Raw genomic sequence first — 24421 nt, 5'->3', positions numbered from 1 at the left:
GTGATATAAAGGTATGCTGATAAAACTGAACATAAACATGTATTCTAATTTAATTAAATTAATTAATTAATTTATTCATTTTTTTTAATAATTTTTTTTTTTTTCAATTTTTCTTTTTTGTGGAGAGTACAGGCTTTTTTACTGTCGGGCTTGCTCAACTGTAGCGTTCTATCTTGTTTTGTTTTAAGATATTAAACGTCTTCATGATAGATTTTTTAAGGCATAAATAAACGGACTATTATGAACTCATTAATGAATATTAGGAATCTTTGAAGAGAAACGAATAACGTTATTCGATTTTCAGTTCTCTTAGTTTGACTTGATCGATAATAGGTTTTTGAGGCTTGAATAAAATAACTATAGAGTACTTATAAGGAATATTGGAAATCCGTGAAGATAAACGATCAAAGCTATTAGATTTTCAGTTTCTTTAGTTTGTTTTGACCGATGATAGGTTTCTTGGGGCATGAATACGAGAACTATAGATTACTCATAAGGAATATTGGGAAGAGAAAACTAATCAATGTCATTAGATTTGTAATTTCTTTAATTTTGTTTTAAAATAATAAACGTCTTCATGATACGTTTTTTGAGGCATAAATAAACGGACTATTAAGAACTCATTAAGGAATATTGGGAACCTTTACAGAGAAACGAGAAATGTTTTAGATTTCAGTTTCTTTAGATTGTCTTGATCGAAGTATTGATAACTCACAAGGAATGTTAAGAATCTTTTAAGAGAAAACGAACAACGTTATTAGATTTTCAGTTTCTTTAGTTTGTGTTGACCGATGATATTTTTTTTGAGGCATGAATAAAATAACTATAGAATACTTATAAGGAATGTTGGGAACTTTTGAAGATAAACGATCAACATTATTAGATTTTCAGTTTCTTTATCGAAATATTGATCGAAATATTGAGAGTTCATAAGGAATGTTGGAAATCTGTCGAGAAACGATCAACGTTATTCGATTTGTAGTTCCTTTAGTTTGTCTTGATAGGTTTTTTGGGGCATGAATAAAGGGACTATTGAGAACTCATAAAGGAATGTTGAGAATTTTTTAAGAGAAAATGAAGAACTACTCACAATAAGCGCATAGAAATAAAGACTTGGACTTCACTTTTAATACCATTGTTTGATCATTTCATTTGGTATGGAAATTAAAATTTGCACAAATTGTTATTATAATTATGATGCTCTATACTTAGACGTGCTAACGACATGAGAAGGAATTTGAATTCGAACTTAATGCTTATCATTTTAATATATACATACATAGACATGCAGACGAGTAATCGTACATAGTTTTGATTGAAATTTTAGAAAGGAACAATATGCTTAGTTAGAGGGCATTAGTGGGTTTATTGTGTATTTCGTTTTGGTATACAGGAGAATTATGTGCTCAATCACTGATGATTAATTTCCCATTTTCAGACCGGCCCTGGGAAATTGGTGCCCGGAAAGCGAATACCACAACGTCCACATCCACCGCCCTGTGATAACTCGAACGATAGCGGCCTAGGCTTTGATCAGCACGTTGAGCTGCAAAATGGCAGCAGCAGTAGTAGCAGCAGCAGCAGCTGTGGCAGCGGCAGCAACAGCAGTGGCAGCAACAACAGCCAGCAGACAAATGTCGTTGTTGATGCCTTAAACAACGGCAACTCGTTGACATCGACGGTTGCTGCTGCCGCTGCCGCGGCTGCAGCAGCTGTGGCCAGCAACACGCTGCAGCAACATCAACAGCAACAACAACAACAGCAGCACCAGCAGCAACAACATTCACCGCAGCAGCATTTAATACGCGCGATACCTGTATCAAGGTGAGTGAGAAGGAGCAGTTGTTGCTCTATCTGCCGATTAACTCTGATTAGCACCTCGCAATGGGCACAATAACAAATGCACACACACACACACACACACATACATACACGTTCGATTCATAACGATTCAGCCCACATGCACCCACAAGCCTGCAAATTATTTGTACGTACGAGTATATGTATGTGTATGTAGATATACTTGTAGGTAGAGCCTAGACGGGTCGAATGACATAGAGAAAGACTTGCAAATCACAAGTTTCGACTTACTGTTTATAGTATATGCCGCGGGCGGTTCAATTGCAGAGCGACGAGTATTATTACCCAATATTTTGTTAACTGAACTCTAAATTATTTTCATTATTGGTCAATAGCCACATAAAGTAGCGTCTTTTGATTCAGTATGGTTCAGTAAGGGCCGGCTTGTTGCTTTCGAAAGGTGTGCTCTCTATCCTTCCTTATATTGCGCAAGTTCGTTCGGTGTGTAACGGTAAAGAGGTCCTTCCGTGGCAAGTGTTATTTGAATTTCAATTGTAACTGAGAAAAAGTAAATGCCAGAATACCATTTTTTCGAACGAACTAGCTTCAACATATAATTAACAAACCTTAAGAACAATGTAGTAGATGCAAAAACAAATTTGGAATACACAACTAAGTATATATGTATACCCAATAATTTAATTTGCTGTGGAATATCTTACATTTATAATTAATTTGAATTACAGAACCCTTCGGAAACTCTATACACTCTAGGGTATACATATGAATTTTTTGTGAGACAAGAATGTCAACATTTGTATAGATACGGGTAGGTTATCCTGCCCTTTAGAGATCGTTCATTTGACCGCAATATTTAAAATACATTTGTGTTTAGAGAGTATAACAAATACGGATTCATATGCAAATCAGTACATACTCGCATATTATAGTATAGTATAGCGTAGATCGAACGAATTCATTTAACCTGTTTCTCTGATTTTATTGGTGAAGTACCGCAAGTACTTTAGAAACTTCGCATTTATGCATAGAAGAGATTAATTATAGATGATTGATAAAGCAAATACTTGGAAGTAACTCACTCATATATATATATATACATATATATATATATATATAGGTATATATGTAAATAATGTCGGTAAATCAAAAATGTGATTTCTTTAATAATAGTATTATTGATTTGCTCACTGGATGGGGGACTTTTTCTTTTTGTGATTTATAGATCAACTGTTTTCATTCATTATAGTAGTAGCAAGCGGTGGTCAGTTGCCTTCAAACACGCATTTCGTTCTTACACACAAATAGTAATTAAATATTTAAATTAACTGAAAAACTGCTGACGACGCGCTCAGCCAACACCCCAGAACATGCTTCGATCCGATCGGATCGGATCGATTGATCGACCAACCGACCAACAGACAGACTGGTTTTCTAACTTCGATGCATTTCATTGTAGGTCATGGTGAATATGTTTGCTTTAATCTATCAGTGTGTGTGTGTGTATGAATATGTGTGTGTGTGTGTGCTTATGAGCTGTAATTGCATGTTGGTTGCCAATCGCATTTATCTTATCAGTCTCATCAAAAAAACTAAAAAAAATAGGGAGTCTTCTGTTTTGACTTCGAAACAAAATGTCGCGCTTATCTGCAAATTGGCGGCCCTCCTCAATTGAACAAACTTTTGCAAAAACAAAAACAAAAACCAACAAAAAAACAAAAAAAGAATAGCAATTGGAATTGGAATCGCCGCATTTTGATTTATACACAGAGGCTTTAAGTTAATTGCTTTTTATGGCCACTCTGCAAGGGCTGGCTGGCTAGCTAGCTAGCTGTCTGTCTGTCTGTGGCTCGTTACTTATTATGGCCATTGTTGTTGTGATTGCTGGCTGTGTGCCCCATTTGTATTTGCTTTTGTCGTTTGCATGTTTTTTTTGCACCACACTCATTTCTTATTTCTGGCATACATGCTGAGCAGCTAATTTAATTTGCATTCATTTGGTGAATACTTTTTTTCTGTTTGCAAGACGCGTCTCGCCGCAGCCAGCAGCTACCAAAATAACAGAAATAACAACAATAACATTAAAAGCAAGAACCACAACTTTTCGGGTCATTTAGCCAACCGCATTGGGACAGAAACGGTTAAAGACCTTTGCACTGACAACGCAGTCAGCGTTGCGTCAGACTCGGACTCAGAGACGGAGTCGGAGTCGGAGTCAGACTCGGAGTCAGAGTCAGTGGCTTTTTGGTTTACTTTTGCGTCTCGCCAATTTTTTTGCACTTGCTTATTTATTTAACAGCTTTTACAGCACTTTTTATTTTTTGCATTCGTTGTTTGTCATGAATATCGCGCTAAATATATTTTAAAAAATTAAATACGCCGTGTGGGACGGACGAGGAAGACTATTTGAGAGGCAAATGCCCAACATTACAATCAATTCCATAAGTCATTTATTTCGCCACTGAAATGATTCGCAACTGCTTGCCAATAATTAATCCTAATTTGAATTGTTTCTTTTAATTGGTCTCATAATTGATGTAAGTACTTTGCTTTTGCTTGAATGGGAAACATTATTGTCTGTTGTCCGTCTGGTGAATCATTTTTGGCAACCTATAGTATTTATAGGATCTGCGTGCGTCACAAACAATTAGTAACTAAAGTTTTTAATTGTCTGCGAGATTTCTTGCATACAAATATGTTTTTGTGCAAAGGTTACTCGAGCACACACCAGTGATTAATTCGAATATACTTCACAGTGGGTAAACGGCACTTTGTTTCAAAAAAAAAAAAATAAAAACAACAAAAGCAATAAAAAGAGGAATAAACGTTCCGACTTGTTCAGTGTCGCACTTTATTTTCACATTTCAACACTTTAGTCGTACTCCTCTCAGTGATTTGGAATGCATTTAGATTTTGTCTGCCAGATGTTTCAACTGAACTTTGGAAAGAGTCAACTCAAAATTATAAACATAAACAAACCAGAGCAAGCCCAACAATTAAATACCCTCTAAAAAATAATGCTTACGCCGCAAAAGGAAAAGAAGAACAAACCGGGGTGGACGTAGTACTGGAGCAATCAAAAATTAAAATAAACTCGTGCTGCCTAGGAGCTAGGTTTGTGATCTGCCTTTTCCGAAATCCATCCTGATGGACAGACATGAAATTAAAAAGAAAAAAATGGAGAATTATATTTTAATGAAAATTAAAACCTAAAATGGCTAGAAGAACCGCAATAAAACGGCTAAAACACAACCATAAGTAAATAAAAAATCTGCTCTAAATGACTTGAAACCCCGCTAGAAAGTCCTATATATGTAAATAACAAGAATGTCCACTAGAAAAGGCTAGGAAACTTACTATACATAAGATACAAAACCGCTGTAAATAGATAGAAAATCCGCTAAGGGCTAGAAGAAAATAGCTAAAGATCCAATAAAAATTGATACAATACTCGCAAGAAAATGGCTAGAAACACCGCCAAATACTTGTAAAACCCGGTAAAAAAAAATAGATAGAAAACCCGCCGTCACCGAGGGTTGCCGATTCAGCTTTCAAGAGCATCAAAAAACGCAGTTATATTTCCAAGACCCTACCAGGTAGGCATAAATAAGCAGAAGGCAAATCAACTGCTTACGATTGCGGGTTTATTTTAGCATTAGGGTCATGCAGCCATGTGTTGTGAAATATGACCCATAGGAGAACACCAAGTTTGTTTACATTTCAGATTGTGCCGTTAGGTTACAATCTTCATACCATAGCTGATTTTTGCTTACAATCATAATTGCAATTTTGCCAGCTGGTCTACTTGAAGTTCATTTATGTGCGTCTGTTACCGTGCTGTTGGTTTCGTTACAGAAAAGGTTGCCGATCCAGCAGACAAAACCCTTACATAAGAAGTTCCACTTAAAAAGTTATGTTGAATTATGAATTATGAATGTTTCTGAACTATGAACGGAACAAAAATCTTTGCATTCACTCGCTCGCTTTTCCTTCCTGGCTGAATTCATAGTGGATTAAATGAATAAATCGAAATAGAACAAGTTCAGTAACTAGTTAATTTAAATGAATCCTTCAACCGAACCAATTCTATCTTACTGAAGATAAGGGAAATTTTAAATATGTATCTGTTGATGCAGAGTATCTAAGAGCATTGTTATGGATATTTTTTCAAATAAGCAAGTTCTTTGGAGAGGTACATACATAGGTCCGTTTCCAAGAGATTTCTGTTTGATTCCAGTGCTGGAAATCGCTGTCATCTTTCAGATCTCCAACCGCGTCGATTCTGTTTTGATTGTTTCCTGTGGTTGTGGTTGTTGTTGTTGCTGTAGTTGGTGTGTTTTCTTTAATATTGCATTTGTCGCATACAAATCAGTCGATTGAGTTCGAATATATGTAGACATGCATACGTATCTATAGCGTCGTATGATTGATCTGTAATTTGCGTCCGTTTTGCGTTCTTTGCTTGTTCCCCTCGCCGATTCCGCACCTATAGTATTATTTTGATTGCAAAACTTTTTTAATCTATGCAAATAGTTTCGTGCTCGGATCTGTGTGTGTGTGTGTGTGTGTGGGAGTGTGTGTTTTTGTTATCTTATATGATTTTGTAGTATGTTTATGGTTTATTTGGAGTTTCCTTTCAGCGTTTTATGTCCTTGCTTTGAGTAGAAAATGTTTTTCTTTATCCAATTAATCGTAGTCTGTGTCTTTCGAGCAAATTTTTTTTAAGGCAACAAAAAAATGAAAGTAAAATTATAGACTCATAGGAATTGCCCATATAATGTATTTCCCTATGTGCTACGAAATATCATAGTATGTGTGTATATATATGTATATGTGTGTGTATATAGATTGGGACACGAGAAGAAAATGCCCTATTTGGATGGCCTAGAACAAACATCGGCGCCAAGCTACGAAAAGGATCTGACGACAATAGCAGCCATATCAGCATCAGCAACAGATGAGGATACAGGATTTGGCAATGACACGCAGACAAGTGATTTGTTTGGGGGCCTTTTCAATGTGACTGCAACGCAACAGGCAGCGGAGCAGACGGCGTGTGCAGCAGCAGCGGAAGTGGCAGCAGTGGCAGCTACAGCCACATTTGCCGTGCAGCAGCAAATGCAAACGCAACAGCAACAACAGCAGCATTTTCAGTATTTGCAGCAAGGCGGCATTGGCTTGATGCTCCAACAGCCGTACAATGCGCACCGGCAACAACAGCAACAACAACAGCAACAACATCAACAGCAGCAACAGCAGCAGCAGCAGCAACAACATCAGAACCACTTCCACCAGCAACATCAGCACCATCAGCGCAGTGGCAAGCACATTAAGCGCAAGAAGCTCGAATGCAATCACGTTGAACTGGCCAATGATGATGCCTGCAGTGAGGATGAGTTCATACGCAAAATTGCCAGCGCAGTGACTGGCAGTGAGGCGACTGAGAGCAACAGTAGTAGCAGCAGCAGCAGCAGAAGCAGCAACAACAACATCAGCAACAACAGCAGCAGCAGCAACAGCAACAGCAGCAACAATTGTAGCAGCAACAGCAGAAACAGCAATGTTGCTGTTACGATCCGCAACCTGCCGCGCTACAACAACAGCGGCAGCAGCAGAAGCTGCCACGGCGTTGCCAACGAGCCAAAGTAAGCAGCAACAACAGCAACAACAATAACAAATACAGCCACAGCAGTAGCAACAAAAATGTTGTGATTACATTCTTAATATAAACTACTATAATAATGTACTCGTAGTGGACTTTAATATTATTTATGGAAATTTTTTCGAATGCTACTGTTTTTTTCTTTAATTTATTCAATTTATTCCTTTCTGTGATTTCCCTTTGGCGCTAAAAACAAAAAGAAAAAAAAAACTGTTTGTAAACAAAATGCGAAATTCCAAATTCTTGTGTGTTAACAATAGCCAACAACAACAACAGCAACAATCACCCGCACAAATACACAAACACACACACAGACAGACACCTATTCGATATGCATATATACATACATATGTACGTAGTAAATTTATTTATTTGGAGAGAGAATAACTAAAGCGCAATTAAATAAAAATAAAAAACGCACATGGATTTCATTTCGGTTGCATTTACTTTGTGTCAATATAATTGTTGCCTCAGCTGCTGCTGCTCCGACAAATCAATCAATTTTTATTATATTTTTTCGCCTACAATGTTTATAGAGGCATAACAAAAAGGCAACATTTAATCGTCTGCAATAAAAACTGGAAGAAAGAAAAGAATTCTTTTGTGTGTCCATGTGGTTTTTTTTCTAAATGTGTATGTGTGTGTTTGTGTCCAAAGGTCACTCTGTAGTATATAGTTTTGGCATATGTGTAACTAAAAACTTTTATGTATGTACATTTCCTGCCTCACTATTTCAATTCTCACGCTTTAAATTTATATTCCAAATTATTGCTTATTCAAAACACCTATTTGTTCCGTGTTTATATGTATATGTGTATATTTATATAAACTCCCATTTTTTTAAATCCATAAAAAAAACTATCCATACAATTACACAAAAAATGCAAGTGATATTCAACTTCAATTTCCATAAGAAAACAATATATTTCTGCACGTAACATTCTAACCTAATTGGTGCTGAGAAATGCTAACTCTTCCACTCTGGTAGTCCCCGACAATTGACAAACAGGTTCTTTAATATTATAATAGTTATAATACTTGATTGATCAAAATACTTTGAAAACTTTTCCAATTCACGTTTATTTTCGGTACTCCAATTAATGGTAAAGTCATTAAATTTTTAATATCATTTGGAGACTTTTCCGATTCACGTTTATTTTCTATTCCCCAATCAATGGTAAATCAAAACCCAAGTCCTTAAAAATTTTAAATATCAATATCATTTCAAAACGATAAATATGCCATAAATAAAATGAGTCAAATGTTTTCAATCTTTGTGTGTTGACAAATTAAATTTTTATTGTTAAAATATATTCCATTTGCTTCTTGAAAAAAAAAAATAACAAATGTTCTGAATACAAATTAGTTCCATTTCGTCAATTGTTGGACGGCAACCGAATTTAGAATTAGACGAGACAGACAGACCGGCTTAAGTTGCATCATGTCTGTGCCGCTGTACTGCCAGTTCTCCATCTTCTACAACCAATCCCCCAATCTCCCATTGTCCACTATTTACAGATTCATCTCGACGCGTGGCGTGACACGCGTGGCCAACAAGCGGCAGCCAACAACGCCACTGAATAGCATCGCCAGCTCAAATGATGGCCTTGTCCAGCTGGAGATCGTCTCGCAGCCGGAGCAACAGCATCGTGCACGCTATCAGACCGAGGGCAGTCGCGGGGCTGTTAAGGATCGCAGTGGCAACGGATTTCCCATTGTCCGTTTGACCGGCTACGAGAAGCCGGCTGTATTGCAGGTCTTCATCGGCACGGACATCGGTCGTGTGGCCCCCCACATGTTCTATCAGGCGTGTAAAGTGGCTGGAAAGAACTCCACGCAGTGCAATGAGAAGAAAGTGGACGGAACCATGGTTATTGAGATTGATTTTAAGCCGGAAACAGAAATGACTATAACCTGCGATTGCGTTGGCATACTGAAGGTTAGTAAACGAAACAACTACTACAAGCCTTGGAATAAGTCTTTAAATTAGACTCCATGTTTTTCACATCGCTCAGTATAATCACAATTTGTAATCCAATTGAAGTTCATTTTCAACTAGCTTAAGCTGCCATATTGGTAGTAGAATACTGATTTAATAAATTTTTAAAAATTTGAGAGCAAAAAAAATTAAATTTCAAAGCACTTTTGAGAAAAACATTTTTATTTACTAATTGTACGCTAATTTGTAATAATATCAAAAATACTGGTTTAATAAAATTTAAATACATTTTTTAGAAAAAAAATTGAGGTTCAAAGCTTTTTAAAGATTTTTTTATTGATCGTAGGCTAATTTGTTTATAAAATAAAAGATACTGGCTTAATAAATTTAAAAAAATTTTTTTGAAAAAAAATTTATGTTCAAAGCTCTTTAGAGAAGATTTTTTTACTGATTGTGGGCTAATTTGTTTATAAAATAAAAAATACTGGTTTAATAAATTGTAAATAGTTAAATAAAAAATATGAAACATGTACTTTTTCAGGAACGCAACGTTGATGTGGAGCATCGCTTTCCGGAACATTTGGCGCAAAAGAACAAAAAAAAGTCAACTCGCTGTCGCATGGTCTTTCGCACTCAACTAACACGCGACGATGGTAGCAGCGAAACGCTACAGGTTTGCTCGAATCCCATCATATGCAGTAAGTAATCGTCCTCCCCCCCTTCCCACCACACCCTCTATTATTTGTTTAATTTAAAATTAACGCATACCGCCATTTTTTTTTTATTGCAGCCCAGCCACCTGGAGTGCCAGAAATTTGCAAAAAGTCGCTTAATTCTTGCCCCGTCGATGGCGGTCTCGAGTTGTTTATTATTGGCAAGAATTTCCTAAAGGACACGCATGTGGTATTCCAGGAGACGTACGACAGTGTCAATGCCGATGATCCGGCAACGGAAATAGCTGTACGCCAGCAACTGATTGGTGGTACCGCAGCCCTCTGGGAACAGAGTGTGTTACCAGACAAGGAGTATTTGCATCAGGTGGGTACATCAGCCATGTCTATATAGGTGTCCAATTATTTTCGAAAAGTGTGAAGAGAATGCCAGGATTTTTATGTTGTTTGACAATTTGTGTCATAAAACTGCGACAGTAAGAGCTCTGGTATCTATATATTTGACTAGTATATGCCAAAGTTAGAGGAATACAAAAACTGGCAAATTGGCAATTCGACTTTAAGAATTTTCATTTGGGGTGTTCCTACAAACTCTACAGCATTTAGATAGAAAAATTAAAAAATTACAAGCACCTATATTTGAAAAAATATCACATTTGAAATTAAGAGCAGAATACCATTAGTTTATTTGTGGCTATCATGTATTAGATTATTATTTTTAGACTGTTAGAGATATTACTTTTAGGCTAAGAGTATATTCGAAACATTATTCAGGTAGCTGTTCTGGCTTACAAATGAGGAAGTTTAGAACATTACATTACAGAATGTTTTTTTATATTTATTATTTAAATTTTTGTATTTAGTTTTTTTTTTATGTTTTTTAAGTTTTTTGTTTTATTTCAATTTTTTAAATTTGTGTTAATTTTTTTCAACAAAAATGTATTCGAAACTCACTTTTAGAAGATTTCCAATTTTAAATTTTTAATGTGTTCTTTGAAAATCGGAAGTGGCTTTTAAATATTCAGTTTAATTTCTTATGGAATGCCTATTGAATGCATCAAACCTATGATTCGTAATAGCACCACCTAGTTATAGGCCAGTGTCGTAAAAAAAAGCTTTTGCAACGTATTCAGCGCAGCGGCAGCGAAGGCATCCCAATTGGTTAATGTTAACACATTACTGTTTGCCGTTTTGCATCAAAAATTGCTGTAACATAACATAATGTAATTCGGCTGCGTCTGCAGCGCTCTCTTGCCCTCATTAACATAATGTTATTTGGCAGCGCTCTCATTGCAGCGACTGATCTGCAAAATCCAGCTGCAGTGTTAGGGCCTCGCGCAGTTCAGTTTTTTTTTTGCTCTCCATCATTCGTTTACGATTAATTCGATCTCAGTTTTTGTTGTTGTTTTTTTTTTTGGCAATGCAAGACAGTCGGTCAAAGCCACAGCCATAACACATGTATGTATAATACTTAGTAGTTTCCAGTGGAGATTTTCAATAAATGATTAGAACGCTGTTGTTGAAATTCAATTTGTTTTAATTGTGGAAGCAAGACTTGGGTTTATTTTGCAAAACAGCTGGGAATCGATTGATCCCTGATCAGTCCTTGGTGAATATTAAGTTGTGCATTCACCAGACAGCAACAGGGATCAGGAATCAGTAATTTAACTGCTGCTGAATGTGTATATTTTGTTATACCCGTACACAAATATTTGAATAGTAATGTTGTAATATCCAAAATGTATCTCGTTTCAGACGCATCTAATATGCACGGTGCCACCATATTTGCATCCGAATGTGCTGAAGCCGGTTACTGTGCAGGTTTCGATCATATCGAGTGGAAAGAAGAGTGAGCCGCATACCTTCACCTACACACCCAAAGGCAGTTATACGACACTAGCGGCGGCCAGCACGTTAAGTAGCACAATCCATGCCCAAGGTATTTATTTGTTGACTATTTAAAAACTAAAAACAACACTCACACAAACACACATATACACAAAGAGAAAACAACAAACAACTTTTTTCAAACCTAGCCAACAACAAAAGTTAATATATACGCACATAAATCATATACTATACACACTTACAGATACATACGTAAAGAGCAATTTATAAAATTATGAAAATAACAGCGAAGTGCGCTTGCAATAACCTGTGCGCCTAGTTGTATGCTATAAAAAATAATAACAATATATATATACTCGTACACATATAGGCAATAGGCAGGCAATCAGGACAAACAACCCAGCCGGCCAGTTAAACACAGTGTTTACTGCTAGTTAGTTACTCAAGTTAAACACCTTCCTAAGGCTAAGTTCTATCCAAATGCAGGCAGGCAGTTTGCTGTTCGAATTTTGCACTTAACACCAATACACATATATATTTGTATCGATATGCATATATATATGAATAATCAATTATATTTTGATGTTTTCTTTTTTTTTTGTGTTTTTGTTTTGCATAATTTTGTTTGGCATAACGATTTTTTCATTAAGTGTATTCTTCTTGAAAAAAAATAAACAAAATAAAACAAACAAACAAAATTCGAACGTTCAGTTAACTAAAGCGAATCTGCGTACCTTTTATCAATTACACAGAATTGGCCAATTGGTAAAAAGTAAGACGTCTAATTAACTTTGATAAAACTTTAAATCTAATTTAATGGATTCATGCGTTATTCTGTGCGCTGCAAAAATTATTTATTTATATATATGTATACTTTAATATTAATGCTAGGCAGCGCGCAAGCTAAATAATGCTGGAGCTGGCATTCTATAGATCTGATTAAGCAGAAGAAAAAACAAATATATAATAGCAAAGCAAACAAATACATTTATTTGAAATTTTCTTTGTGATGACCGGAGAAACAGCACTCGTTTTATGGCAACAGGAAACGCATTTCGCATTTCTACGCCTCCGATTATATACACAAAGTAATTTAGGGCTATCAATCAATTTCGGTTTGGTCCAAAGAGCTGAGTGCTTTTGAGATTTGTGATAGATCGAATAATTGACACAGTTACGTCTAACGCAGTTTTGGAAACAAACAAACTTCCGACATAGCAGAGGAGGAAGATGAGGGAACCCACTCTTGAAATTTCTAGGCGTAGTACTAAACAGAAATTATTTCGCTACTAATTTGAAACAAAAAGTAAGAATAATATATTTATTAAATGTGCAAAGTTTCGCTTACGTTGCTTTAAGAAAATGGACAGTATTGGCAAAATTTTAGGGATGGGAGAATGTCAAAAAATAAAATAAACTCGTGTTGCCTATATATGTATTAGGAGAGTCTACATACCAAGTTTGGTGGATCTGGAGTCAGCCATCTCCGAAATCTAGGGGCTCATCCAGACAGACGGACCGATGAACATGGTTATATCTCGTCATACTGATAAAGAATTTATATACTTCTCCCAGTTACATACTTTGCACAGACCAGAATTGCCCCCTTTTCCCATTAGATACAAAGTATATTTACCAGACTTGTCCGCAAATAAATGCGAATCGGCAAATCGTAAACCCGAAACCTTGTAGGAGTTGAACTTTATTGATCCGCTTATATGTGTCGCTAGAAGTGTCATGTTGTTTTTGAAAGATTCTCTATTGATTTCTATTGACATATGCTTAAGGGGTGTACAACTAACTATAACACAGATACATACATTGATTCCATATATGCATTATTCATAAATATCTTATATACATACTACTATATATATGTAGTTATTAGACTGCCAATTCATTTGTAAAATTGTGGGTCCTAGACTTCTATGACTAGCTACTGGTCCCAAGTATTGTTCAGCTTTTGCCTGTCAACTCCATAACTTGGATAACTCCATGGCATCGCACAGAATACCGCATGATATTAATAACAAAATAATTCCATATAATTTATAAGTAGAAGGCATTTTGTGCCCCAAATCGATATGACTTTAAAGAACACAATAGTTTTATGCAGCATTTAGTGTAATTTAAGTAATTAAAATTTAAAAAAAAAATAGATATATAGAAAAAAATAATGAAAATTAGCTGAGAGGCCATATACGCACGTTTCCATATTGGAATAATAGGTGAAATAACACTCTATATGCACGATATCATAAAACAACAGCCGCACCAAATAGGTGCAAACGGCTCCTCTGCGACGCTCTTTCAACAAATGAACTCAAAACCAAAAATCAAAAATGAAAAGAAAAAAAAAACGTAATTCGAGTGCCCGTCAAGGACTCCCGAATAGTCTCCTAAAAACTCTCCCAACTCTGCAACATCGAGGAGCGCGGGTCCAGGATGGAAACTGATCGAAACAACTCTGAGGTGTGTGAATGTGTTAAGCTTTGCCGCATCACCTCTGTGATTCGCTTTGTTGAACAACAACAACAAAAACAAAAACAACAACAACAACAAAAGTCGAAGAAATCGAAAATCAATAATCAATAATGTTTAACATATGTACTTGTATTTAGGGAAACGCGTTGCTTTGATTTCTTCGCTCAATATTTTGTTTTGAATATACATATTCGTTTGGGTGGCGCTGTTCCTATAGCATTGTTTTTTATTGAATGTGTTTGGTGGGCGTGCGTGCAAGTGTGTGTGTATGTGTGTGTGGGCTGCATGCAAAATGGGTCCGGGCTGGGCTTGGGTGTGAGTTTGGGTTTGGGTTTGGGTTTGCATGTGTGGGTCTCTCATCGTATGCGTCTGTGCGTGACTTTGCGTGAATTTTGATGCATGACTGGCATGCAGAGTTTTCTTGATCACGTTTCCATTTCATCCAATCAACAACTGAAGCAAACAATGCCTAAAAAGGGAAGCAACCCGATTCCAAGGCAAAATGCTGCCCCGGTGCACAGTGATATGAAAATGCTATAAGCAGGCAGAAGATGAGGAAGAAGAAAATGCAGCGTGAGAATTCAAAAGTTCGTCAGGCTACAATTAAAAACAAAAAATCATTACCAAAGAAAAAAAAAAACAATATATATCTAATTCAAAACGAAACTGAAGAACGAAAAAAACGGCAGGCAACTTTTTCGCAACACTAATTACAACAATCAACCTAAAATTAAAAAAAAAAAACAAAAATATAAAAATATATTTTTACTTTATTCTTCCCCCCTTCTCTTAGCAATTTAGGTGCTCAATATAAATACATACACAAAAAAAAAAAAAATTAAATAATATTTAAAGAGAAATATATGTTATATGTAAAGATTTGAGTGCTTCAAATGCATTAGTCAAGCTAAAAATTTATAAATTAATAATGTCGCAAAAATAAAAATATTACGCCAACACCAGTGCTAGCCACGACCAGCAATGGGCGCGCTCCTGTTGAAGCGCCGCAGCTTGCCTGGAAAGCAACGCTGGAGCTAGCTAAACAGACAGCAAAAAAAAAACAACAGCCGGACAGACAATATTGGATAGCTAGTCAGTCAGTCCGTCGTCGATCGATCGATCAGTAGTCGACGATCAGTCGTCGTTCCAATCGGGTACAGCCAACAAACATATATGCACACATTATGTACACACCTCCCCAACAACACACACAATGAGGCAATGGCAACCAACACCACCACCACCACCACCACAACAGCAACGCTGCGCAGGAAGTAACTTACGGGTACATCATCATCCGGAAGCAGTGGCCGGCAACGACGACTACAGCGACTGCACCGCTCCTCGCCTCCAACAACAACAACATGGATGCTCAGCTCACGTCAGCACAACTTTATTAGGGTACTGGTTTAAAAAAAAAAAAAAAAAAAACAGAAACTAAAAAGTACAAAATTAAAAAAAAAGATTACATCAAACGTACACCTACATACTCACCAACTATTTATACCTATATATGTGTATATATATTTAAAATATCTTAAATATATATATGCATATATATGTGCATTTAAAATTCACCCACAAGCCTTATATATGTCTTTTAATACATATACACCCACACACACGCACACAAACACACATACATACACATTAATTAATTTTTAAAAGTTCACCACACATGCATATATCTAGATATACTATATATGTATAGTTCGTTTTATTTCATAGCATACGAGTACACATACAATAAATACTTGTATGTAGGACTAACCTTTCCTTAAGTCACGCGTATTAACACAAACACACACACACGCACACAGCTAACTAACCGTAAAAGCACCCAACATACATACATACACACACACACACATATGTACATATTTATAAAAAATCATGTTCCCGAAATATTGGTGTCGCTCGAACGTTTCCCGCATTCTCATGTAGAATCCTCAATCCTCGACGAACGCATATACACATACTATATATGATTCTTATTTTACGGAAACGGACATTACAATTTGATTGGCTTTTCAAAATTGGACGTGGAATTCTTACAAAACCCATAGGTACCCTGGACGAACGCATATACATACATACATATATATATTTCTCCTTTTACGAAAACGGATTCGCAGCTCAGAGCATTTTCATTAGATTTACTTTTCAAGACCGGACGTGGAATTCTCACAAAACCCCTAGGTACCCTCTACGAACGCAAATACATAAGACTATATATATTTCTTATTTAACGAGAACGGATTCGCAGCTCAGAGCATTTCCATTAGATTTACTTTTCAAAACCGGACGTGGAATTCTCACAAATCCCCTAGATTCCCTCGACGAACGCATATACATATATATATTTCTCATTTTACGGAAATTTCGCCTTTACTCCCATTATACTACGATCATTTGTTCACCGTCCGTTTATTGTTATTACTATATCTTCTTTTAAGAATTCATATCACGTGCGAAGAAAAGTGTAATCATGTGGCGTGTCGGCCCCCGTTTGAAATGAATTTTAAAATAAGCCATGTAGACATTTTGGAGACTTGATCAGGTTTAGTAATCAAATCATATACGGGGAGCTCTGTAGGCTTATAAGCCAATTAAGTACTGCTTGTGAGATCTAGCCTTGCCAACTGTAGGTAAAGCCCTACGAAGTAGTGATGGGACTCACCTAGACCGAGTGGATTTTAAGCTTTGCTCGACTTCAAAGCCTCAGCATTACACCTAGAGAGAGACACCGAAATAACCCTGGCAGTTGGCCCCGTCTAGATCTAGATTCAATCGAATCGAAGAATGCCATTTTTTATTTATGCGATTTCTATATTGATTTTAGTATTTGAGGAATGTTCTCCAGCGTACACTTTCTATATAACTTACTAACTGACTAAACCATAAAAAATATGATAATAAATATATATATATATATACATATAGTATTCGCACAGTTACATTAGAATAAGTAGATAGCAGTAGCTTTTAGAATATACATATACATATATATTTAAGTAGATTTAAGAAATTCAAAGACTCATATTTTAAGGATATAGTCTTAATTCTAGCATTTTAATTAGCCTCTAAGTCGGAAACTCGATAATATGGAAATTACTTTTTTATCTGTGTGTGCCATTTGTGCGAAAGACTGAAGTGTTGTGAGATGAAGAGAGAACAAGCAAGAGGGAGAAAGCGAGAGAGAGAGAGAGAGAGAACGAGCGAGCGAGCGTGGTTAGGGTTGTCGCTCTACTGATTGTGCGTGTGATTCCTAGTCTATATTTTTGTGTTTCGAAACTCATTTTGCCACCACAACCAGCCATTTGGTGTTCATTTATTTTTAGTTAAGTTTTTTGTACAATTTTTTATAATAGTTTGTCCAAGCTTTGCTCATGATTTGGTTTTGTGTATTATCGGGTCTGGGTGTATGAGTGTGTGCGTGCATTTTGGAGTGGGTGTGCGGGTGAAAGTAATTTCCATGCTCATTAGGCAACATTTTGTTTGTGCTCTCTACTGCAATGCAAGCAACAAAAACACACAAAGTGATTGCTTAATATCTAATACACATTTAACTAGCATAACTAGCACATATTTAGATCATAAGTGGAATCTAGAAATAAGTCTTAAAACCCTTGCTAAGATAGTCAAGACATAAGCCCAAATAATCCCACAACGTAATAATTTAGAATTAAGCGCCCCCGGATCTCTTACCAACTAAGTCCACAGATCTAAAACAAAAAAAAAAAAAAAAAAAACTCTCTGTCTATCTTTTTTCTCTGGCTACACACTCTACATTGTGCAATAAATATATACTTAAATATCTTTTATTATAATGTTCCCAATCTTAGATGTAAGCGCCCTCCATTTATATTTTTTTTGTTTTAAAAACATTTATGTTATTTATTTATTTATTTTTTTTTTTTCGATGACATTTTACATTTTTTTGAAATTATATAATTATTATTTGCAATACATTTTGAACCGCCCACCGTTTACCATTTTTAATTTTCTTTATTTCTTATGTGCCACGCCCCCAAAACCGCCCCGCCCAACAAATGAATATTGTATATCGCCCGCCCCTTTCGCTGCCCCTGCTCCCCTGAACTGCCGCACGGCCATTTCATTTGTATACTCATCGCTCAACCTTTGTACTTCTAGATGTCACCAGCTATATGGATACGAGCAGTGCTCCGGCTGGCGGCACAGCGGCCTGGTCGACGAATGCTGCCGCTGCTGCTGCCGCCGCCACAGGCGTCGTTGTGGAAACGAAGCATGAACTCGACTCGGGTATGATGCCACCACCGATAACAACACAAATTCCGATGGGGATGCGTCGCTCCTCCTTGCCCAGTGCCACGCCCATGATAACCGATCAGCAGCTGGCCCATCTGAGCGCTGTGGCCAATGCAGAGGCCCTAAAGAGCGAACTACTTGACGAGAGCAGTTCCCATAGCCCGCTAACAAGCGATACGTTGCATTCGCCCGAGACGCTGAATCCCTGCAGTCCCAATGCGGTCCCATTGCAATATCATGCACGCTACGCCCGGAAAAACAGCATGGATACCATCATGTACGATCAGTCGAATAGCTTGTCCGGTTTTCCGGTGCCCGCCAGCGCAGCTGCCGTCGCTGCTGCCGTGGACATTGATCCAGCCGCCGTGGCTGTGGCTGTCGAACTGGCCGTGAAGAATGAGATTGTCAAGCATGTGGTGCAGCAGCATCAGCAGCATCAGGCCGTCGCGGCTGCAACAGCACCTCAGCAACAGCAACAGCAGCAACAACAACAAGCCGCCAATGTGCACAAGTTCATCGATGATCTGACCAAATCGACATCGATGGTCACTAGCAATGGCACCACCGAACCGGCATTATTCACCTCATCGGCCGTCATAGATCATGCACTGACCGATATATTGCAGCAGGAGGTGGCGGTGTTGACCCACTCGCCGCCCACAGCTGCGCCCACTGTGCTGGAGCGCAGTCTCTCAATGTCCAGCAGTAATTCCAATTCCTCTCTAACCGGCAGCGATGCCTCACCACCACTTAGCGGTGGTGGTGGCAGCGCTTCCGGTGGCTCGCCCATCACCCAGGACATCATACTCAACTCGGAGCCGGCCGCAGCCTTGGGTGCCCTGCCCCTACAACAGATATTGCCTCCTAGCAATGGCACCGTAGATCTATCGCCATGTGTGGATGTGCCAGGGGTGGCTGCTGCCGCCGCCGCTCTCTCAACCGACATTATAATGAACCCTGCTGTCTCGCCATCCACGATACTTTGCTCGGCAAATGGCGCCGCCACCGCGGTGGTGCCAAACATCATGGCACCACATCAGGTGACCATGGCGAATTCGATATTAAATGATATTGCCATGCAAGCGGAGCCGACGCAACAGGATGCGGCTGTTGCTGCCATCGCTCTCAGCAACATTATGATGAGTCCGCCAAATAGTGGCTCCGTCGTGGACGCCTTGCCACCCACCCCGGCAGCGCTTCAGCCGGAGGTGGCAGCTACGGCCACCTCAACAGCGGTTAGCAACTTAATTATAAAGGCAGCTGCGGATTTTATTACCACACAGGAGCAGCAACATCATCACCAACAACAGCAGCAACATCATCACCAACAGCAGCAACAACAGCATCAACAGCACCAGCAACACCAGCAACACCAGCAACACCAGCAGCACCAACAGCACCAACAGCACCAGCAGCACCAGCAGCAGCAGCAACAACAGCAGCAACAAGGTGTGCCAACAACCACCAATGCGGACCCGCTGGTCAACCTGTTGCTCAACCACAGCTCAGCGCCCGAAGCAGCAGCTGAGGCAGCCGGCTATACATCGTTGTCCGCCCACTTGCCCGTCGTGCCCACCACACAACAAGAATCTCTCATTGTCGCCCTGGCCACCGAGAATGCGCTACAAAAGTCAGTCGCCACAGCAGCTGTGACCACCCATGGCGCTGTGATGACGCAGCAAGCATCGGCCCCAACCACAGCAGGCAGCATTTTGCCGGCCGCTGTAGGCGCAGTGGCGGCAGCGGCGGCTGCTGCGGTGCCACTCCCACCACCCATACCACAGGAGCTGACCTCAATGTCTGATCAGGATCTAATCAGCTATATTAATCCGAGCACCTTCCGTAAGTACCGACACCAATCCTAGGCAGTGGAACTCACACAATTCAATCTCGTAGCAAAACGGAACTCAAACAACTTCGAACTTGAAATACCCTGTATCCAAACAAACTTCCAACGCTAAGTTATATAGCAGAAGCTAAAAGAAGAAAAGAAACCTCTCTAATAACTTTTCTTAGAACTTAATTTTAGATGAAATTAAAACAGTGGTGGAGAGTTAAATATTTATTACGTGTGCAAAATTTTATGAAGCTTTCGATTTATGGACAGTATTCAGGAAAAAACAAAAATATAATAAACTCGTATTGCCTAGATATTAGAAGAATCTGCATACCAAGTTTGGTGAATGTGGACTCAGCCGTATCTGAAATGCAGTCGTTCATACAGACAGACGGAGAGACACATCTAGTTCGATTTCTCTCGTTATGCTGATTCAGAATAGATGTAGTTTATGGGCTTCGGAAATTTTGTAGCTTAGTTGAAAAGCCTTTTTGCAAATATAAATATATAATATATAAATATAATTTTTGTGAGATTTAGGGACAAATGGTTGGTAGGATACAAAATTTTGTAGCTTGGTTTAAAAAATATGTTGGAAAAAAAGAAATATCCATTTTGTGAGATTTAGGGGCACATAGTGGGAAGGATACACAACTTTGAAGTTTAGTTTAAAAACCTTTTTGGAAATGAAGAAATTTAAATTTTGTGAGATTTAGGGGCACATAGTGGGAAGGATACACAACTTTGAAGTTTAGTTTAAAAATCATTCTGAGTTCTGTTGAACATTTGTGAGTTTCCAGTCGAACATGAACTATGTGGTCCTCATCATTTAACCTGCTTTATCTTTCTCCGTTTCTACTTACAGTTTAAATGGCTGCTCTAAACAAATTATGGTGAGACCGTATTTTTTTGTTTTTTTTTTTTCAAGGAAAACTCCTACACAGGCGTAGTTTTAAGCATAGGTTTAAAGAAAATAAAAACACACATATTACACATAAACATGAAAAAAACAATAGATCATGAGATCATAAGTGTCGGTTTCAAACGCTGTTTTCTATTACAATGTGGACCAGAAGGTCAAATTTTTTGTTTGACCTTGACCTGCATAGGTACCACACCCGAGACTCTAGAGACTTGGCAAAGAGTGCAAAATCTTAGGAACGCTTCCAAAATTTGTAAATCCAGCACAGAATAGAAGCACACGAATACAAGCATCCATACATACATACCTACATATGTTTAGATACTAAGGCCTTATCGATAACTTTTTGGTTTTTGAAATGCTTGCACGAAGCAAAAGTCAAATTATCTCAAAAATGAAAAGAAAGGAAAAAACGACTGCCATATACATGAAAAAAATTTACATCATAACAAGAAAATGAAAAGAAAACTTACAACAACAAAATAAAAACAAAAACGCAAAATTTGGATGCATGTGTATACAGATATGACAAATACATTTAAATTAAAGAAAAAACAATAAAAATAAAAGAGAGAGTTCAGTTAATAATTTAGAAAAGATTTAGTTGAAAATCTGCTGTTCTTGTTGCGTTTATTTTCTACAATATTTTCTTTTTAAAGCTAAAGTCTGATTTGTAAATTTTTCGTCATACATTTAAGTGAAATGTTTTTTTTTGGGTATTTTTTTTTTATATATTTAAGTGCGAATTATGAAATTTTGGAATTTTTTCAACTGGGGGGCTACATTTTGTAAAAAAAAAAGAGAAGAAACATTACAAAATTTATTTGTATATGTACACATATTTATACTTGAATACGATTTATATGAATATGAATTCCAAAAGACTTTATTTAAAGAGAAGAAAAAAACAAATTTCTGTCTTATATAAAATTCTCTTATATAAACATTTTGCGCATGTCAACAGGCAAAAGAAACAAAAACAAACACAAACAAACAAAATATTCACGCTATCATTATTATTATTATTATTATTATGCTTAAAAATACTATTAAACGTTATTTCTATCATTAAAGTTAGTAATTGTTATGTGTATGTAGATGGTAGGACAGAAATCGGAGATACACTCATTATACTATATGCTATTACAGTACTCCGCACAAGTTTATGCTTAATGCGCATAGCCTAGTATTACACACCCACGACCACAAGCAAAGAACCATCAAAGTGTTGAAATAAAATCAAAATGTAATCTGTTGTCAAATTCTGAATGTTTTTTTTAGCTATCGTTTTCCAAAGCAACATACTAATACTATGCAAGAAAATAGCCAAGCAATCCTCTAAGATATGCATTTGTTTACTATATACGAGTAGTGCTCTACATACTATACTTGTTATTTCGTATTTATACATAAATATGTATTATATTGTAACTAAAGTTTAAAAATATACACATTTATTGTAACTGAAGCATAATTTGTGTTTTGGATGCCATTGTACGTACAACAACAACAGCGGCACGTTTAAAACTCTTCAAAAAATGTTAAAAACGTGCTCGAAAAATCAAGATGAAGAAAATCAAATAAAATTGTGTAGATTTGTTTTACAAACAACAGAAAAGTTGAAAGAAGCAAGCAAATTGTAAACGAAATTACTTTTATTTTTTTTTATCCCTTATCTCTTAACGAAGGAGGGTAGATTCCGATCAACAAGACAATATCGTGCAAAACACAGTGTAAGTGTAATAATATAGATTCGATTTTCCTATAGCTGTGGATGGTTTCCTACGAAATGAGTTGGATATCTATAGGGATGTATGCGAATCAGAGCTGGTTGGCAAGGGTAAAAAGAAAACCTATTTATGATCAAGAAACTAGCATTATCAAAAATCGAATCACTTGTGAATTTCTTGACGTATTGCCTATACATCTCATTCAATTTCTTTTGGCATTTTTGGCAACTTTGTTTTAAGAACGATGCTACAACATGAAAGTAGAAAGTAGAACTAAAGACCGAAGCCCCTTTTTAGAACGAATTTACAAACATCTTGCCAAATCAAATACTTTTCCCACATGCTAGTCAACTATTTATACCTGTAAAAGGGAAAACGGGTAATAGAAAATCATTTATTCAGCTTTTCCTGATAATAGATAATGGCAGGGTCGCTTCAAACTTCCAATAGTACAGTTCTCAGTCGGCCTTTTAAGGGTTCCGTTGTTTATGGGTTGCCATCAATTGAACAATGTTTAGAGGCTTTCCAGTTTAGTTTATGATATGAAACAATAATGAGAAGCTATCGCTAAAAATAAAAACAAACTCGAATTGAAATCAACTGAACAAACAAAATACGTGTGTAATTTCGTATTGGATATTAATGCATCGACAAAGATGATCGTCGATGACAAATGAACATTTTACATAAATAAATTAAAAACTAAATAAGTGTTTTGCATATGTGTTACACAATCTCAGAGATTGCATATTTCTCAATACAAAGTATATATGTAAATGTGTTTTTTTTCTTGTCTTGATAAGGTTAATAAATGGCATTAAATAAATACATAAGTGGAGCAAAGACGCAAGAGAGTCTAAAAATGTACTCGAAAAAAACAAGATACAAAATATAAACAATATACACTCATAAAAGCGTATCTGTTGGAACTAAAGAGCGGCCTTCGCGTATAGTCAGTGAATGAGTTACAAACATACAAATATATAAATATATATATATATATACATATATACAGAAAATATACATATATACACAAAAAATGATTATAAATGAATGTATTTTTGATGTCCTTATTGCAAAGCGCAAAAAAGCACAATGAAATCAACAACTGTATTAATCGAAAATTGTTATTAATGTGCGTTCAAAATGTCAAGAAATACGGAGTTCGAACATTCGAATGAAACAGCAACAGATGTACAAAAACAGTTAAACGGCAGTAC

At 37.0% G+C, this 24421-nt stretch overlaps 1 protein-coding gene across 2 annotated transcripts in view; it reads left to right on the top strand.

The window, feature by feature from the left end:
* Window positions 1–21882, top strand: part of LOC115627552 (nuclear factor of activated T-cells 5) — a 68198-nt gene extending 46316 nt beyond the window's left edge. For both annotated transcript variants that reach the window (XM_030523270.1, XM_030523269.1), the window contains exons 3-9: window positions 1439–1824; window positions 8999–9419; window positions 9961–10117; window positions 10210–10457; window positions 11846–12029; window positions 18578–20554; window positions 21415–21882. In XM_030523270.1, the coding sequence (XP_030379130.1) occupies window positions 1439–1824; window positions 8999–9419; window positions 9961–10117; window positions 10210–10457; window positions 11846–12029; window positions 18578–20554; window positions 21415–21419 (3378 nt within the window). In that variant the 3' untranslated portion in view covers window positions 21420–21882. The remainder of the gene's footprint in view (window positions 1–1438; window positions 1825–8998; window positions 9420–9960; window positions 10118–10209; window positions 10458–11845; window positions 12030–18577; window positions 20555–21414) is intronic.
* Window positions 21883–24421: the final 2539 nt, after the last annotated feature.

The sequence above is a fragment of the Scaptodrosophila lebanonensis genome, unplaced genomic scaffold (genome assembly GCF_003285725.1).
Source record: "Scaptodrosophila lebanonensis strain 11010-0011.00,11010-0021.00 unplaced genomic scaffold, SlebRS2 tig00000096-arrow-pilon, whole genome shotgun sequence".
NCBI classification, from domain to species: Eukaryota; Metazoa; Arthropoda; class Insecta; order Diptera; family Drosophilidae; genus Scaptodrosophila; species Scaptodrosophila lebanonensis.
The sequence above is the reverse complement of the archived record's forward strand: the minus strand, read 5'-3'. Positions and strand labels throughout refer to the sequence as shown.